The 21,240-nt window shown below is 32.7% G+C and overlaps 1 protein-coding gene across 1 annotated transcript in view; it reads right to left on the reverse strand.

Moving 5' to 3' along the window:
• Positions 1-2,206: 2,206 nt before the first annotated feature.
• The window catches only part of LOC145666921 (sodium-coupled monocarboxylate transporter 1-like), a 108,536-nt gene continuing 89,502 nt past the window's right edge, over positions 2,207-21,240 (reverse strand). The window contains exons 7-11 of the mRNA XM_081734521.1: positions 19,976-20,094; positions 15,889-16,043; positions 14,799-15,031; positions 9,439-9,539; positions 2,207-2,509 (exon numbers count right to left, since the gene is read on the reverse strand). Of these exons, the coding sequence (XP_081590647.1) occupies positions 2,283-2,509; positions 9,439-9,539; positions 14,799-15,031; positions 15,889-16,043; positions 19,976-20,094 (835 nt within the window). The 3' untranslated portion in view covers positions 2,207-2,282. The remainder of the gene's footprint in view (positions 2,510-9,438; positions 9,540-14,798; positions 15,032-15,888; positions 16,044-19,975; positions 20,095-21,240) is intronic.

Raw genomic sequence — 21,240 nt, forward strand, 5'->3', positions numbered from 1 at the left:
CATTATATATTATTATTATTATTATTATTATTATTATTATTATTATTATTATTATTATTATTATTATTATTATTATTATTATTATTATACTTCTTTTGGTGTCAGGAATCTGTGGCTTCATTTTTCGCCATTACCTTTGGGACACCCTGTATGCACAATAAAACTTTCATATTTTTCATTCACTTCCCTGGATCTGCCCCTGTCTCAGAACAAGCCACACCAGCAAGTGGTTCAGGCAAAGGTCAATTAATGACATGACAAGTAGTAAATTATTCCTACATCACAAGTAATAAATATAGCCTACCTTATTCTACGTTTTTAATGCATTTCTACAATTGATTTTAGCTTTAAAGGTTCTGGTGAGGATTGGCTGGCGGAGATTATCTAACCTAGCCATGGGTTGTCAAATTAACAGTTGTGCATCGTAGGTGATGATAATGATTATGAGTTGAGGTGTGAAATTGTACTCGAAAGCGGAACAAGTGTTGTTCGTATTCGTATGGAATGGGACGAATATGAAAATAAGGTTGTTGTAATAGTTGTCCACAGGGTTGGTAAAAGTAACACTAAGATATTCGAAACACTTGGCAATTTTTTTACCAAGACCTGGCAATTATTTTTATCAAGACTTGACAATTTCAAGTTTCATTCTCCCCCAACCTTGCAATGCTCGCTACGCCGCTGGTAGTAAATTCCCATATTCACGTACTTCTTGGAATGGAAAATGGTGGAAGTTATAGTTACCTAAATACCTTACTCTTGTTCTATATATAAAAGTTCTATTTTCATAATTTTGATTGTAGTAAATTTTTATATTCATGTACTTGGTTGAAATCCAAAATGTCGTCTTCTCTATTGGCAGCATTAATAATGCATTTGAGCTCTCTTTCCTCATACATTTCTATAAGAACATCTTCATCTTATTCAATGTAAAATGAATCGTTCAGCCCACTCAATCAAAACTAAATAGTCACAATTACGTTCAACATCATCACACACTGACAGTGTTCGCAAAATATTGTCATAGAATTGTATACGAATGGAAGTTTCACATATTTGTGAATATTTGCTTCTCTCTTGGGTATAGCTAGCGCAGCAAAATCTTACGTACTGAAAATGTAACAATTGTAACACTATAAGAAAAGCACTGCTTTGAATGTAATTATAGGTAATTACATTGTGATTTTAATTAAACAAACAACGTACAAAGTTCAGTCAATAAATAACTGGAAAAGTTGTGTAAAAATTACAAAACTTCGACAAAGTTTGTCCTTCTTTGTTATTTTTTGGTGGTGTCCTAGAACTATTATCAGATAAGCCTGGCATGCCTGCCTCATGAACGAGATGCTGGGAATCAGTGAAACAAGATGATGACACTCTTGTAGAGCATCAACGTGGAGCAGCGGGTGTCATTAGATTTCTGTTAGCTGAAGGGTTGAAACGAATCGAAGTTCACCGTCAGATGACAGTGAAATACGGTGAGAGTTGTTTGAGTCGAACACAAGTGTAATACACTTGTTTTTCCGTATCAAATCTAGTAATGTTGTTCTCCATGACTGCACAGAATTTTCGTCCTGACAATGGGGAATATTCAACACTTGTTACACCCTGAGTGAACATATCTGCCCACTCGTACACTTGTGTTCGACTTAAAACAGCTTTCACCATATTGCATTGACATCCGACGGTGAATTTCAATTGATTTCAATCTTTCAGCTAACAGAAATCTATTGACACTGCCTGCTCCACGTTTGTGCAAACCTGCAAGAGTGCCGCCATCTTGTTTCACTGATTCCCGTTCAGGCCCACCAGGCAGGCGTACCAGGTCCACCTGATAATAGTTCTAGGACATCACCAAAAAATAACAAAGAAGCCGAAGTTTTGTATTTTTTAAAATACTTTTTCGGTTATTTATTGAATTGACCTTGTACTACACATATGTCGTTGTTTAGTCATCTCCTGTTCTTCTAATGTTATTGCTGTACCAATCTGTATTTGTAAAATTTTAGACAATTGTCATGCATTGCTTGTTGGGCAGAGTATGGGAGCAATGTGCAAGTAGAACAATACTGTCCTGTTTGCGTGAGAGCCAAACATAGTCCGATAAATGTTCATAAATGTGTGTGTCAACCTTTAGTTTTTTGCAGTATCTTTCGAAAAAGGATTCCAGTTTCAATCTAATAACTTAATAATAATAAAAAAATAATTTCAAACAATAATAAAATAATTTTGTATTTCACTTATAATATATGTATCACAATATATTTTATATAAAAGTCTCTTTATAAAGCTACTGTATTCATAACTCCATTTTTCTTGGTAGCATCATGTTTCTTTTCCTGTACATTATCACTGGGACAATCCATAGAGTCCTGTACAGTATGTGTAAACTTGTTCAGAGTAATTGCGTGGTCTTTCTTTTCTTTGGCCTGTTGCTTTCCACATCTAAATTTTCTTCTAGCAAGTGGGTGAAGTAGCTCTGGATTGATGTCGTTCAATGAACTTGGACCTGTAATTAGATTAGAGATATTTATACCTTATTTAGTAATAACAATTATTCATTTCCTTAGTAATTATGACAGAAGAGAATTTTGAATTAAAACAGAACATTGCCTAGTTACAAGGGCGCCGATTTCTCTGTAACTTGGGGGGCATTCAGATGTGTGTTTGGTTGCAGACATGGGTCTAAGAAGGTACATATGGAGATTTTAAGACAAATTGAATTTAAATTATGCCAAATATTGTATACTCATAAAAAAATACATATAACAATAAAATTACATATTCATAAAAATATATGGGGCTCACATGAGCATTGGAGGTCCTGGCCCCCTAGGATCGTCGCCCTTGCCTAGGTTGTGTTAAAACTAATAAACATCTTTCATTCAAAATCCGTTTGTAGTTATCGTGTATGCAGATAAAAGAAAAAAGAAGTTAGATTTCCGAAAAAGGTTGTTGGCTATCCGTAGTATACAACTTATTACTAAAAATGGAAGCAGAGGTACCAATTTACAACTTTAACATCCAGCTTCACGTTAATAACCATTTTTCTTTCCTTAAAGTATATAAACAAGCGCTTTTGTAATACTATTATTGCAATATTTTACTTATTTCATTTTAATTAATCATTAAATAAGGTAGATGGATACTTTCAAATATCTAGGATGAATATTAACAGACGAAAATCATTTTCACGAAGAAATTAAATGTCGACTAAAAACGGGGAATTCGTGTTACTATTCTCTTCAAAATCTCTTGTTGTCGCGAATTCTGTCGAGAATGTGAAGCTTAAAATATATAAAACGATAATCATGCCTGTTGTTCTGTATGGTTGCGAAACATGGTCACTTACTCTGAGGGAAGAACGTAGACTGAAAGTACTTCAGAACAAGATCCTGAAATGAATATTCGGACCCAAGAGGAACGGGGATGGGGAATGGTGGAAACTTCATAATGAGGAACTACATAATTTACACCATTTACCTAATATTGTTAGGGTCATCAATTCTAGGAGGCTCAGATGGGGAGGTCATGTAACCAGAATGGAAGAAAATAGGAACGCTAAGTATTACCAACCCTACTGATTTTTTCAGTAGATCTCCTGAATTTTCTAAAGAAAGTAATAAATCTCCTGATATTTTTGCTAGTAGTCGTAAGAGGTATGGTTTTTGCCTACAGAAATGATCTTTCAGAGACTAATAGACCCTTACAACAAATTTTACATACACTTTCTTAATTCTCTATTACCTATATTCACTCATTTAATATGCAAGGTGAACATCCTCAGATTTTTATGTTACGCAAAAATATTAGGGCTTCCTTTAAAAATCTATTATTGATTACTACATAATACTGAGCATTTATAGTGCAGTGATCGAAAGGATGGACTATCAAAATCCTAGTGTCTTCTTACCCCTAGAATAAATACGTTTTCGTGGAAGGATAGAAGGTTCTCTACAGTCAAATAAACCATCTGATACAAAACATAAACATTTTCAAAACAAAGTGTTTGGACCTATTCACTGACAAAAACTTAATTATTCACTGACTAAAAGGGTATATGGTTTACAGTTTACAATAAAACATAAGTGAATGCAGTGGATTCAAACAATATGTATATTTCTTTAATAAAATAGCTCACAATCTGCATCAATATGCGTATAGATTGTTTGTTCCATGTTTTATTAATTTAAAGGTTTATGGATCAATCCGGTATATTTTCAAAATATGACCACATAAATGCTGTTTCACGAAACAGCATATCAATCATACGGATAGATAATGAAAAGCAATGAACTACATCTAACAAATTTAAATAATATTTCTTCCGAAATTCATTTTTTTTTTCTAAAGTACATTGCAAATAATGTAAACTTAGGTTATACTAGGCAAATGGGTTTTATAGGAAGCTGATTAACTTGAAGTAATATTTAGTCCTTATTAGATTTCTCAAATAAGCAAGTATCATGTAAATTTTATAATGGAAAACTCTGTACAATTTATAGAAAGCACTTGACGGCTACTCTTTTTATTCACTTCAAAATTATTTTATAATTACTAGTTGTTAGACCCAAGCCTTTGCCTGCTACACTTAATTAAAAGACTTAATTGTACTTAACTAGAAGACCTAATTGTACTTAATTAAAAGACCTAATTTACTTAATTAAAAAACAAATTGTACTTATAAAAGACTTAATTGTATTTAATTAAAAGACTTAATTGTACTTAATTAAAAGACCTAATTTAATTAAAAAACAAATTGTACTTAATTAAAAGACTTAATGGTATTTAATTAAAAGACTTAATTGTACTTAATTAAAAGACCTAATTTAATTAAAAAACAAATTGTACTTAATTAAAAGACTTAATGGTATTTAATTAAAAGACTTAATTGTACTTAATCAGAAGACCTAATTGTACTTAATTATAAGACCTAATTGCACTTAATTAAAAGACTTAATTGTATTTAATTAAAATACTTAATTGTACTTAATTAAAAGCCCTAATTTAATTAAAAACAAATTGTACTTAATTAAAAGACTTAATGGTATTTAATTAAAAGACCTAATTGTTTACATTTAACATACGAAGGTAAGTAAAAAATTACCCGCAATGTAACTTTAACTTTTCTTACATTGTTCATATTGACTTCTAACCTCGTTTATTTTGTTGTTATGTTGCTGTGGTTATGCTATGAAAGTTTGATCCTAGTTCCTCCATTTGTCTTCCTTTTGTTGCAGATAGATCATGGCCGCTCCATTAGAAGTTTGTACCAAAGAGGAACGTGACTTTATAAAACCCAAGTCAGTTGTGGATGATTTCGTGCGCAAAACAATGACCGATTTCCAGCCACTTCATCAATATTCACTCATCTGTCTAACAGAACCATGTCACATCCACGCTCAATGCTGCATCATTTGTGACCATAGATGGTCGCCCGGCTCCTTCCTCGTGCGTAACACTTATGCAACCATTTTTTTGAATTTTTCAATCCATTCGTAGACTTTACATATTGTGCCAAAAGTCTTTATGGATTGCAGCCCTTGATATACCTTCCGACCACAAAAACCGGATCACTGCTCTTTGTTCCTCTTTGGTGCAAACTTCTAATGGAGGGATCATGATCTATTTGAAAAAAAAAAAAAGGATAAATGAAGGAATTAGGATCAAACTTTCACTGCATGACTGAAACAGCATAACAATAAAGTAAAGAACAGAACAATGTAAGAAAAGTTAAAGCTACATTGTGGATCATTTTTGACTTACCTTCCTATTTGTATATTATTTTAATTTGCCCCCCCAAAAAAAAACATATGGTTACACAAATATTAATGTTGAAATCTAAACATAGTTATGCTCTTTGTCGTCTAATAAACAGTAAAGCATATTTATGCACACTATCATCACTATCCATTTTAAAATAATTACTTTGAAACAACACAGTTCATAGTTTGCAATTAACCGCTTAACTTAAAATCATAAATTGTCTCGGGATTTTTATTTTGCCTACAAATTATGATCACGAGAATATTCGTGCAGCGCAAAAAAAGCCTGACTGTAAATTTAAACAACGAATTCTAATGTTGCTTGTATTCGGCTAAGTACACAGGTGTCCACTAGATGTAGTCAACTTTCATTTCATCAGTTGTAGCTAGTAATTTGATTAAGCAATTAATTATTCACGTAATGAAAACAGTACATGCACATTACATCAATAACTAAATTTGCTGGTTCTGTTTCTTGGAAATAGTGGTATTTTCTTGCATAACATTACAAATTTCAGCAATATGAATTGAATTGAATGTTTACTTATAGTGCACTTGTTTTTCACGCTTACTAGAGAACATTGAAAGTGGCTTTGCGTGTACTATCCTGTTTTACAGCCTTCCTTCCATACAGCAATAAATATTTAAGCACTATTGTTCTCAGAAATATACTCTGCCATTTAATTAGTAGCATGTGATATTGTATTCTAAAACGTTTTAAAATAATTTGACATGCATTAGAATATATATTTCCTTTGTTTTGCATAATATTCTAGTATAATTTGGTAATACTTATTTAGAACGTACATATTCGGGATTTTAATAATTTTTAGTAGAAAGTTTCATCCTAAATTTTCATCACCCTAAATTTCAATAAATTCAACAATCGGTATACAATATGTCGTAAAGATTCTTTTTAGCTTTATTTACACCAATAAGTCTTCAAAAAGTAACACCAACAATAAAATACGTTTATTTATATCTTGAACGAGTGTACTCGTGGTTTTAAAATCGGCAATTTTCACGTGCCTATTTTGAGCATACATTTTGAGTAATTTTAATAATGTTTGCTTTCACTCACTTTTATCGTCAATGTAGAACAAAAGTAACAAATTAAAAAAATATATATAAAATTTGGAACGTCTTTTGCGAAAAAAATATGTTAACTGCACACTAACGACATCTAGTAGTGTGACTGTTTATTAAAAGTTAGCGTGACGCACGAGACATTTGTGATTTAGAAATAGGATTTATATTTTGCTCTAAATCTTGTCCAAAATGATCGCTATAAAAACATCATGGTTAACCCTTTGGGGATCCTATGGTACAATTTGTACCATATGCATTTTTCATGGTACATTGCGTTATTTCTCTTCTATTTGAGCTTTTTCGTCCGGGTTTTTTTTGTTTTCCAAGTCCAGAGGCCTTGTAGAAGACATTACGTATGGTTTCAGACCGTCCTGCGTCCAGACATAGGAGGTGATGACGTCATAAGTTAAAAAATTATTTTCTCATTTTCTAAGCCTATGTTCAATATTTTTTGACGGGCTATTTTTTCTACATAGAAGATTGAGAAATTTTGCACAAACATTCAGTCCACCGAGTAGTATTTATCAGATTTTTTGTTCCGATGTCAGTGCCAAAACAGGGGGGAACCAGAGGGGAAAAGGGGTGAAAATAGGGATTTTTTTACCCCCAAAATCCCGTTTCTCGTCATTTTCCCGCCTCACATACAAGATAGGACCACGTGAGTCATACCGTCTGAAAGGCCGTTCCATTCTGAAGAGAACGACGGTCGAATTATTATTCTAGGGTAATTAGGGACGTCTCAGGGATTTTTTGAAAAATTTACTTCTATATAGGGAAATATGGGGCATTGTCGGTATATATATTTTTGGCGGGCTTATTTTTGAACGTAGAAGATTGAAATTTTGCATAAACATTCAGTCCACCGAGTACTATTTACCAGATTTTTTGTTCCGATGTCAGTGCTAAAACAGGGGGGGAACCAGAGAGGCAAAGGGGTAAAAATAGGGATTTTTTACCCCAAAAATCCCGTTTTTCGTCATTTTCCCGCCAAAAAAACATGATAGGACCACGTGAGTCATACCGTCTGAAAGGCCGTTCCATTCTGAAGAGAACGACGGTCGAATTATTATTCTAGGGTAATTAGGGCCGTCTCAGTGAATTTTTATCCAAATATACTTCTGTATAGGGTAAAAGTGGGGCAAAGTAGGGAAATTTTCTCTGGCAGGCCTATTTTTTCACGTAGAAGATTGAAATTTTGCACAAACATTCAGTCCACCGAGTAGTATTTACCAGAAGTTTTTTTTCCGATTTCTGCGTAAAAACAGGGGGGTCCAGAGGGGCAAAAGTTGAAAAAAGGGAAATTTTGCCCCCTAAAATCCCTTTTGTCAGGAATTTCCCGCCTTAGATACATGATGGAGACATATGAATGGTACCGCCTGAAAGACAGTTCCATTCTGAAGAGAATGATTGGCGGATTATAGTCCTAGGGTAATTAGGGATGTCTCAGGAATTTTTTTCCCTGAGATCATAGTGTTTTATGGTACTTTGGGGCACTCTGGGAATTTTTGATAAAAATTCTCCCGCCCTTACTATTCAAGATAGAAACTTGAAATTTGGCCCACACATTCAGTATACTAAGTACTATTTCTCAGATTTTTTTTAGATGGCTACGATCACACAGGGGGGTCCAGGGGGGGGCAAAGTTCGAGAAAAAAAATTTTCCCTCCGAAATTTTCACTTTGACATTTTTTTCCCGCTTCTGGTATATGGTATGAGCACGCAAGTGGTACCATTTGAAAGCCAGCTCTATTCTGAAGAGAATGAGGTATGAACCATGATCCTAGGATAAATAGTGACGATACAGTAGCTGCTTGACTGAAAGTCTAAAAAATAGCCCAAAAAGCAAGGATCCCCAAAGGGTTAAATGTTTCGTTACTAACTTACTGAATATTATTTACTCTTAATAGCATGACCTTTATGTGTTCTTGTGGCTCCACGTGGCTTAGTTGCTAATGCTCTCGTCTTTGGTGTAAGCGGTTCCACGTTCTATTCCCGGTGGGGACACTCGGTCGAAAAAGTGTAACAGCTTTTTCAGCCAATCATCTTTGAGTGAGGTTTCTTCTGGGTTTCCCTCATTCACATCAGGCAAATGCCGGGATGGTACTTAACATAAGGGTTCTAGGCTGCTTCCTTCCTTCCCCAATCCTTTCTTTCTTCTCTTTCATAGGATAGCGTGCTCGCCGAGGGACGTCATTCCTCCTGTACGTCATTCATGGGCTAAATGGCCTTAGATGCCGATAGCCCAGAATTCTAATTCCTAATTCCCTATTCATATCGTCATATGAGAACCAAAGAAACGTAACTCCAAGAATGGACATTTTTCTTTTTTTTTGCTTGGATTATGAACATAATTCTGAAAGCTTCACTTGGTGTTATTGGAGTGTTATTCAAGTTGACTTTGTCATTGACTATTCTGCTATGTAATAATGTGTTTACCATCTTATTAACACAACATTTGTTTGAGACAAACAACTTTTTTCTCCCTCTCTCCAGTAAACCTATGAAAATGGAGTTACGTTTCTCTGGTTCTCAAATTATGACGATATGTTCTTAATTGAACTATATACATAAATGAAGCACATACCTGTCATGAAACTAACAATAACACCAATGAGCATAGTCACCAAACAACCAATCATACAATAGTATAGATACGATACTGTGTAGATTTTTTCTGGCCATGGTCTGTAATAAAAAACGTTATAATTAATGTTAGTATTTTCTTATTTTCCTTCCAAAATAGTGTGTTTTCTTTACTCAAAGGTAGCATTAGAATGCATTTTTTTTAAACAATCACAGTTTCCTACTTTCACCCCAAAGGAATATCGTTAGGAAAGGGAGAAGGGGAGAGAAGTATCCTCGCCGAAGGAAGAGGTTCATCGCGAGGAACAGTAGTGAGCAGAGAAGATGAACAGTGCGCGGGTGGCTATGTGTAGCGTATTAATTTAGCATTTCAATAGTGAACACAAATTATATAATTTTCATTATATTCATTACAATTATGATTAGTTAGGTTGGAAAGATCAATCAATATTTTTATTCGACATTCAGTAACAACATTGCAAGGACAATGTGCAGTTATTCCATTCATTTAGTGTTCCAATTATAAAAACAAAACAAAGTGAACAACATAATCAAACGATCCAGTTAGTGATTTTAGTATTCAGCAATTAATATTCATATAGTCCGTGAATTTATTTCATATCTCTTTCTTAACGTATTGTATATATAATGAATTAAATTTGTTATTAAACACTAACTCATGTATCCGTGGATGAACCTCTATGGAAATACAGTTCTGTTTATAATTTACCAGTAGTCTTCCAAATTAAGTGCAACAATCACACATACCAAACAATTAAGTTACCACAACTTTACTATTTAAGAATATTTTGTGATTTGGTTACCCAGTACTCAGATATATTGATAATATACAGTAATTTAATATCTTTTCACATTGTATTTCTCTCACACTGATGTTCTTCATATGTATTAAAAACGAGAAGAGCATGTACGAAGAATAAAACGAAGACAAAAAACTAAAGAGAAGTTGAAACGTAAATATAATCTATCAATTTCAAATAATGGGAGATATGATGTAGAATATTGTGCGATTCATATTTATAACTTTTATAAAGAAGAAAAGTCGCCAGTCAAGTTATACTCAATTTTAATGCAACTGTGGTTTTGACTTTATGATAAACTTAAAACTTTTATGGTTGTTTTAAATTTATTTAAAGATTTTACAATTAACACTATATATTTTATTTTTATTTACGTAGTTAGAAAAATTGATAAACGAGATATACACAACCTCATTCTCTTCATCTGGAACAAGGAGGAATTGTCTAAAGAGTGGAAAAATCACTCATTGTTCCAATTCACAAAAAGGCAACAAAACTGATTGCAATAATTATCTAAACATATATCTTGTCAACTTCCTATAAAATCTTCTCAAACATTCTGTGAGCAAGATTGAATTCATACACAGATGAAACTATTGAAGATTATGAGTGCGGATTTAGGCAAAATCGATCAACTATGGACCATCTATCATTAGTCAAAAACTAGACAGAAAATGAAAGTATAACATTCCAGTACATCAATTATTTACTAATTTTAGAAAAGTCAAAGGCTTGGCTAGAGCGCAAACATTTTTGCTGATTTGGTATGCCAGGAAAGCTAGTTAGATTAATAAAAATGTGTTTAAATGAAACACAAAATAAAGTCCGAGTAGGAAAATACTTGTCCACTGACCTTCAAGTTGAGAAAAGCCTGTAACAAGGAGATGTATTGTCGCCTTATTTTTCAATTTTGTTCTGGAAAACACTTTAAGAAAAATTAAAGATAACAGAGTCTAGAGCTGAATTACGTTCACAAGGTTGTGGTTTATGCTAATAATATGAATGTGATAGGGAATAATATGAAGACAGTCGAAAGAAACGGAGAGGTTTATTAAATGTCTACAAGGACATAAGTTTAGAAGTAAATACAGAGAAAACTAAGCACATAAAACTTCGTCGTGACTGTAATACTTCGAATTATAGATACGTTAAAATATTAAGTAATACTATCGACAAACTGAACACTTTCAAATATCTAGGTTCAACAATAGGCCACGAAGAAGTTAAATATGCAGGAAGAAGTTAAATATCAACTGAAAGCACGGAATTTGATGATATTTAAATCCTGCGAAAGAAGGAAAAATTGCTCAGGTGTATGAAAGATATATTGTACACACTGACACAGTTCTGCCTATACAAGGTCTTTAAATAAACAGGCTAAGATAAGTATTCTGTATATTATTACCAATCTTTTAATCTTTCTTTCCATATCAGGTAGTACTAACTGTCGTGAAATTAGAACTTGCACTTTTGAATGATAAATTTGATATTTTGTTATTCTATAGTTTAAATAGTATTTAAAATATGAAAAAAGGAAAGAAAGAAATATCAAATCACTAAGTAACCTATTCGGTATGGATTTGCATTACAGTTAATTCTGAACTGTGTTTATTAATTTACCACAAATCTTCCGATAAACTTGGCAATGATTACTATAATATTAAATACGAAACAAACTGAACAAAACATTATTTGACATTGTTATATCTTAAGAAGAGAACAGAAGAAAAATGTAAGAAAAAAATATTATAGTTCTCTCAAACGAAAGAAGGAAAGGTTTCTTTCAATTGATATAACATCATTGCATGGCCAGCAAAGATGAACAAACAATGAAATTTGGTTAAGAGAATATGAAGATAGCTTTTATCTTTTTATTAAATTTTCATATTATTATAACATACCTTCTTCAATTAATTTCTTGTAATTTTACCGTTGATAACGATACGTAATGTCTTCCAGATTGTTGAAAAAGGTGTATTATTTTCATCGTTTTTATCTTCATCTTAATTTTTTACTACATAGGTATAGATTATATATTTTATTATTTAATTCATATATTAACAATTATTTAAACAATATGACAACACACTCAGAAATTTTAACAACCACTTCGCTTTAAATTTAAATTTCTGAAAATTCCTTGCACTTTCAAGCTTTCTGCTCTCTCCTGGAGCCTTGTTCACGGAAGATAAAAGGAAGAGTGAAAGAAATAAAAGCATTATGGAAATCTAAAGGAATGAACTCACCGGGGAAGAATAGTAAAGATGCACATTGTATCAACTTTGTCATAACTTGAGCTCACCGTTTCACAGCACTCCATATCGCTACTTCATGAGTAACAAACAAAGTCGTAACAATCAGTGGTACCCACTCTTTGAAGCTCATATTACTTATCTTAAATTACATTGTTATACATTTTGTTTATGCGGCATTTGTATATTTATAAAATTTCAAGTTAGTAGCAAACGTGTGTTGATTCACTCCCCATTGTTAAAATACAATTAATGTTCAAGAACAAGATATTATTTAAATACTAAAACGATTAAAGTAGCTCGCATTGTATAATGCACAATATCTAGAAGATAGCCATCCTAAGCTGGGCCTTAAATGTAGAATACAAAAGGGTCAAGAAAATGACCGCAAATCCGATCTTCAACATATCATTGTGATCATTATCGTTGAGGTAAAAAAAATCTAGTAGGCTGATTTGTTTTGTTTTAATAGTGTTAGTTGTTCATTGCCTCCAGAAGGAGAAGGTTAACCATTGCTGCAGCAAGGGATGAGAAGAGAAAGCCCCGCAGAGCCATCCGCAGAATCCTATTCGAGATATGGCGAGAAGAAAAACAGGATTGATTTTGCTATTGGCGAACAGTGAGCGCGTTGAAAGGCACTCGATGCATGAATGTATACCACAATACTTTGCCTATTGAATGAGTGATAGCCCAGGTCTTAGCCACTCAGTTTCGTTATGGCCTTTGAAGGAAGCAAACCGTGCGTCTACGCTCCGTCGGTAAAATGGTTAGTGTTAAAATGGAACAGAGCACCAATATCAAATTACGTTTCAAACTAGGAAATTCTGCGACAGAAACTTACGATTTGTTAAAGGTAGTGTACGGAGATGTTTTTCTATAATGTATATAGTTTTTAGAGTGGTTGAAACGATTTAAGGAAAGATAAGAGATCACAGAAGATCCACGTCCTGGATGACCTTTCACGTCGAAAACAGACTCAAAAATTCAAAAAGTCAGTGAAAGGATTCGAAAAGGTCATCGCTTGAGTATTCAAACTATTACTAAAATTACAGGAATTGATATAGAAAATGATCGTCCAATTTTACATTAATGTTTTAACATGAAGAAAAGATGTTCAAAGTTGATGCCAAGAAAACTAATATTGGAGCAAAAGGAAATTCAGATGAATATTTGTGCTGACATTTTGACAAACATTGAAAGAGACCTTACATTTTTAGAAAGACTGATAGCCTATGATGAATCATGGTTTTTCACGTATAATCTTGAAACCAAACAGCCAATCAATGCACTAGAAGAACCCGAGTTCGCCATGCTACAAGAGAGCTCGAATGATCAAATCAAAATTCAAAGAAATAATAATTGTTTTTTCTATATCTATCCGTGGGATTGTGTACGTTAATCGCGTATTTGAGGGTGAGACTGTAAACAACATTATTATCGTAATGTGCTGACAACCTTTGTGAGCGAGTAACAAGACGACGACTTTATTTGTGGACAAACAAGTCATGAATTCTGCACCAAGTTAATGCTCTTACTCACACGGCACTGTCACTTAAGATAATTTTGGCCAAATATGGGATCCCTATGTTAGATCATCCGCCTATTGGCCGGATCTTCTCCATTCGACTTTCCTTTTTTTTTTTTTTTTTTTTTCATTTTCCTAGGTAAAGTCTGAGAAGGTAACCAGATTTGAGACAATAGAAGCTCCGAAAAAAAAAAAGCGATGGATGTCATGAACATGGTTCCCGAAAACTACTGACAACGCTGCTTGCAGCAGTGATAAATTCGTGTGAAAAGGTATAGAGACCGTAAGGAGAATATTTTGAAGGAGATAGTGTTCCTCTTGTACAAAATAACCAATAAAATTTTTTGTATCATCAGGCCGGTTTTTTTCTAGCCATACCTCAAATATGATATACAGTAAGTCAAGGAGGCTCGTTGTTATCGCTTATGACAAAAGGATAAAGCTTCATTATTACATCTTCAAAATAACTCGCAGATTTGTGGGAGGGAACAATAATACACTCTTGCATCAGGGTTCCGAAGATATTTGTTACGGTAATGGTCATGAACAACATTTGAAGTGCCGTATCTTCACCGCTCTTCTTCCTGTATATTTCCTTTGTGTTTTTTCACTTCTTTTACTCTTATTTTTATCTTTTGTGAAGAAAGCACCAAGGGGAAAGCCGAAAGCTTGAAAATACAAGGAACTTTCAGTACTCAGAATTTAAAATAAGATTAATAATTATTAATTATTAGTTTTGAAAAAAATATACATTTATACTTACATATCATTTACTGAGATAGTAGTGTTATTTTGAGGCTCTGTGACATTATAAAAAGTATTGTTTAAATTAGTTGTTGCGTTTGGTGATTTGTCTACCAATGTGGTATTCAGTTCAATTGAGGTGCACCCTTCAGTAGATAAAGAAAGAAACGGTGGCTTGATTCCCAGAGTTAATGAGCCGAAACCAATCCACATTGCCACAGAATGACCAACCAACATCCCAACAATTGCACCCTGAAAGGAATATTTACATTTCATAAAAACAATATTCTTAACTAGCAATCCTATAATATTTTAATCAAGAACAACATATTACTATCTATTGTCACGATTTCTTAGATGCTATAACTAATAAATTTGCAATACTATATTAAAGTTTAGATGACACACCTACATAAAAATCGATACATGAAGACAACATAAAACCTAAACGTATTTATAAACATTTACAGTCACAACACTTCAGTATTTGCAAACTATTCTTATATGAGTATAAAGTTATTCAATATGTGTATCATCCTATATAAAATTACAAGTTCAGAATTACAACTGAGGGGCTATTTGCTTGTAAACTACAGTTTTTAGTGCTGAAAGCTAATTGTAATGTTATTCCTAAAATCAATTTAGAGTAGCATCACTACTGAACATTACTGAACTACTTCCTGAATATGCTAATTGAAATTCATATTTATACTTTTAAAGATATCAAATTATGTAGTTGAATTATTTCTATTAATATTTTTAATGTTAAAATAGTAACTATTATGTAATATTTACAAACACTCGTATATAAAATAGTGCAATTAATAAGCGATATTAATACAAATAATAATTATGTTAAAACAAAGAAGTTCTCTATTACTAATTAGCACAATAATCCAGTCATAGTTTGAGAGTAAGATTCTTGAAAGTTGTTTTCAACTCAATAACTATATTTTTTAAAAATAAAATAACCATTTTTTAGCAGTATTTAATATTTATTATAAAATGCATTAAGAATTCAGTTTTGACTTAACTAAGTTCCATGTTTTACATCCTGGCAAAATACTCTACACTTACAAAATAGAAAATCTGAAATTTCGTTTACTTACATATTTATTCACACACGGCACTAATAATGCCATTAAGAACACTCCTAATAATGGTCCACTTACAGCACCACTTAGTGTAATTGTTGTTTGAATAAGACCCGTCATGGAACTCACAGCGAAGGCTATACCAATGATTACAGCACCGAAAACAAATCCTGTTTAGAAATGAAAAAATGTTATATCTTTACAGAATGTGCATTTAAAATTATCTAATATATTTTTCTTCCGAAAAATTCTATCAAAATAAATCAAGTGGATATACACAATAATTTTGTATACTTTTCGTACAAGCTCTACTGTTTGCTTTAATATCTCAACCAATAAGAATCCTTGATTATCTTTTCCGAGAGAAATAAAACACATCTTCTTGTTGTATGCTGATAGAAATTTTACAATAAGAAGGGATACTATTTGTTTTTGAGAAACTTGTCAGCATGCTCTATATTGTAAACCTTTGTTTGTATATTGAAAACCTTACAAATACTTTATTTCAAAATGAAACATCCATAAATCAGGAATTTTTTTTCTTCAAGTCGAAATCTCTAAGATTCCCGACTTTTAAGGGATCCCAAAACTACACAAATTAAGACTCATATTTCCTATTAAATGAGAACTTTAACACATCATCCTTAACACATGGAACATTTGAGCGTTCCGAATAGTAAAGACAAAGTCAATAAAGGTTTGTTCCTGAAAATCTCTCTTAATAGTGCACTCTGAACTATTGAAATAACCTCTATTTTTTTAAAAAAAAGGGGAAATACGAACAATAATAACCATTTCAATTAGGTACTACTACTACTACTTACAACATCTCTACTGGATGTGAATGATTATCATTCAACCGTTCAGATTGCACATAAGTAGCCTTTGTTGAGTTCATCCTTATTACTCGGAACGCCTAATTTATTCATAATCTTCTATGCTTACATAAAAACAAAGTATAAGAAAATGAAGTGTATGGTATTAATTTATTCATAAAAATTAATTTTAAAGCACTACATTCAACAACGAGTGATCAAAGTAATGTCTTGTTCTTTTAAATACCTGTCCCATATATGGCAGAAGCTTTCTGTAATAGGGTTTGTGACTTAATAATACTTATAGACAGCGCCGAAACTTGAAACTTCCCGGGGGGAGGGAGTATTAATAGTTGAGCCTCGTTTAAAAATATGACGTTGAGCCCCTTTTAAAATATGACATTTGGGCCTCCATAAATTTAAAACCTTAATAAACATTTTTATTATATGTAGGGGGCCCTGGGGCGTCATTTCAGACTTCGCTTGGAGGGGGCAAGAGTACCACCGACATAAGACTTCCACGTTTTGTACTAGTATATTAGTATACAATCGATTAAAGTATATGTATTCCTCAAACGCTTGGGGGGGGGGCAATTGCCCCCTCCTGCCCTCCCTAAATGACGCCCCTGAGGGGGCCCAGTTGGCGTTTCAGTGAAGTAAGGCCTAAATTACGTTTCTGCTTCATTTTAGGGAAATATATTTTATTCAGATGCTAGAGCAGCGGCAGCATTTTAAATTATTTATAATTCTTTTGGAAATTCTATAGTGGATTATTTCATGTTTCCTAAGTTAAATTGAAGGAACGTTTTACCAGTGGCGAAGCGTAATTCCGCAAGTAGAGTAAGCCCGATAAAATAATAACACATATAGCATTTAATATATCATAAAATGTTTAAAATTGTACTGCATCACGTGATAATGCCTTCATTAGAAATGTTAATGCTCAGAAGGAACTTCATTTGAATCAACGAAAGATATTTAATATTGTATTCTATGCAGTGGCATATTTAAGGGGGTGGCTTTCGAGCTTAAGTACTCACCGAAATTTCATCGCTACTTTTTATTGTTTTATATACATATTGCAGAATTTTCACATTTCCAAGAATAATATTAGCAAAGCTCCTCCCGAAATAAGCAAGGCCCGCCGAAACAAAATCTTGAATTCTGCACTTATTCTATGAAGTGGAAAATTCAACTAAAATTACACACAAATATTATTATTTTGTGCTGTACATTAGCGTTTGGTAAATTTATACATATGTTTAATGTACCAGACATGTATTCTACTAGCTATTATGAACCACGCCCCATGTAGGAAAAAAACAACTACTCTGAATTACTCCAGATAGTATGTACCTAAATTAAACAAGTTATCACAAATAGAAATGCATAATTTTGCACAGAAACTTCTTACTCTGTATTAAGAAAATCATTTTATAACATATTAGTATTGAAAGATGCCTTCAACGCTAAAACTAAACTCCCAGAGGCGAGCCTTCGCACCTTCCCAAGAATGCGTTGAATCTCCAGCGATAATAGCTTCGTTCTCTGAGCAGCATAGCCCGTAAACCTATCTAGCGAGTTAGTGAGGCTCAGACGGAAAGTTCTCCAAATGTTTCCAATCTACCATTTTGTTACCGAAAAAACCGAAATGTTGAAGTATTGACTTTATTTTATAAGAACTCAAAGATAAAGAAAATATACGGTAGAAAACAGGGTAGACCCGGCCTCAGAGCCTCATAGTACGCTTTGCCACTGCGTTTTACACGACTTAAAAAGCCTTGAGAAATATATTGTAGCATATCAAATTTTAAAAAACCCCAAAATTATTGTAAATACTTAAACTTTTGTAAAAATCTATGTATACATTTCAAGGCTGGCTTGGGTACAAAATATTGACTTAACTGTCTGCATTGAATAAACTAAGTCAGGGTTGTTTCCAGGATCTAGTCCGCTTTATTAAAATAAGCCCAAACTTATTTTATTCTATCAAACATACACGTGGAACTTCCAGACAAGGAAATATGAAAGGCATGCGGATTGCATTCCACAGTTTTATATGAAAGGACCACCTACGTTCACTCAACAAACATTTCAAGTCTATACTTCAGTTCTAGACTTGCCATTCGCCTACAAGTTACATAAGCTACAGAGGAGGCGGAGCCTACGAGATTTTACTTCAGCTGTCACAAGGGTCACAATGTAAGTGTCTTTTCATATTAACCTTATCTGGTAGTTTCATATTCCTTGCTTCGTATCTCAAGCACAACCGTTATACACGTTACGAGAACTAGTATGAAATTAAAACCGCTTTATCACTCAATTATCAGTTTCCAATTCTCTTCAATTCATGTTTCTCTTTATCTGTCCCAATATTCTGTGAGAAATCAGTTTAAGATTTAGATAGACTGAGAACCTACGATCAAGTTTTCGAGACAGTTTACGCCCTAGTATTAAATACTGTATTCTTCACAGAATGACAATATATTTCCGGGGCAGGGTCCACATAGTAGACATCTTATTGAAATGGGAATAGACATCGTAGCAGATCACATTTTTGCTTCATTTAAGACATTATTATTATTATTATTATTATTATTATTATTATTATTATTATTATTATTATTATTATTATTATTATTATTATTATTATTATTATTATTATTATTATTATTTATCTGTTTTGGGAGTGAACCTATTCTATGCTTGGTTTATACGTTTATGTTCGTATTATGTCGTAAGCAGTATGAAAATTTTACATTGAAGATGGCCCTCTTGAACGATGGGGAATTAAGTGGGGGACAACTGTAACCCTGCCTTACCACAGGTTAAGTCTTGCTCATAGATATTTTATGTTGAGGAATGTAAATTCAAAGAACAATTGGATAAATTCTGTTTGTACACATATAATGTAATCGCATATCTTGTATGTATATCATATTGAAACTACTTAAATCATAATTTTAGATTACTAAAACATTTAATTAGATAGTAGTGTATTGTATTCTTCAAAAAAAAGTTTAAAATTAAAACTATTTTCTTTAATGTACGAAAGTACTAGCGTTAGAATACAACATGTTTATTGAAATATATATTTAAGATGTGAATTTACGCTTTGTTACAAACAATTACTGTTACTTTTTTAGAGACTTCATAAACTTGTACATAAATTGAAAATAGTAATTATTTAAAATGTTACTTTACAAGATAACGTTGCTAAATAGTCTCTACAAGTTATGAAGAGGAATATTGTTACTAGTTTTTACAACGGAAATAATTATACGTACCAATAGTTTTTGTAACAGCCAGTTGTGCTTCACCTCCCATAGCTTTAAATTTTGGAATGCAGCTTATGAAATCTTCCCATATAATTGCCGCAAGAGCATTAAGCAATGAAGAAACTGAACTGAATAACAAGAACGGAAAAAAATACATTATTATACTATGTTATGTATTTACTGACTTTTTTTTGTAAAAATAAGTATGCATATTTCTCTTTGAAAACCTGTTTCATATTATGTTTTTAAAGCGCATACATGTGTTACCAATCTGAAACATATAGAAAATATGGATCACTATCTTTATAAATTAAATGGTTACAATCTCTTCAAACAATAATTACTTATTTGATGTTTTTCTCAAAACTTTTAGTAACAAGTTAACTTTTGTCTCAAGGTGGATCACTAGGTGTTCTCGGTGCTATGCTAAACGCTGCTTGAATAGTGCGGTGTTGCCAGATAATGTTGAGTGTTTACTGATACCAGATAAAGGAAGTAATCATGGCATTCTGCTTGGATACCTACTGGAGAAATTAGTTTTCGACCCTTACCGCAATTCACAGCTAAGTTCCGCTTCTTGAACTGCAACGATGGAATTCAAAACTTTTCTTATTGTGACTACCACAGTAAACGTACAAATTTGGCAACAACGCATTATGGCGTTCTGCGCAAGTTTCTTCTCAAAACCTATTTCCTTAAATGTAAATTAATATTTAAATAAAATGTTAAACTTAATACGAAAAACGGTCAAACAATATATCTATTTCGTAATAAGATCGTTACTTTAAAATATCTTACACATAGAAATAAACATTCCATAAAACTGGGCACTTCTAGTAAGATCTAACAGCAAGTAACATCTTGTGTGTTCATTGTAAAACGAATAAAATATTTTCTTTTATTTGTTACCTTTTTCGATATCAGAAGACACAACAAAACGAATCAATGCCTTACGTTGCAGCTGAAACATAACTCTATCTTATACTGCAATATTTATAATGTGTAATGTTTCATTGCACAATAGTTAAGGGAATGAGCTAAAATATGTACTGACTTCCGGGTGGTGATCCACTTTAAGGAATCTTACCCTGTTACAAGGACAATTCCCAAATTTATCACATATACGTTTTTAACTACAGATTGTTTAAATTAGTTATTTCGAGATTACGTTTAGATATTGTTTCTGCACTCTTACAATCAGTAATAAAAGTACTACTCAAGTTCTTGTCTGCCTTTAAATTTACAGTAACTTCACTAAGGAATAATGCAAAGTG

The sequence above is a fragment of the Thermobia domestica genome, chromosome 12 (assembly GCF_964235325.1).
Source record: "Thermobia domestica chromosome 12, izTheDome1.hap1.1, whole genome shotgun sequence".
Lineage (NCBI taxonomy): Eukaryota > Metazoa > Arthropoda > Insecta > Zygentoma > Lepismatidae > Thermobia > Thermobia domestica.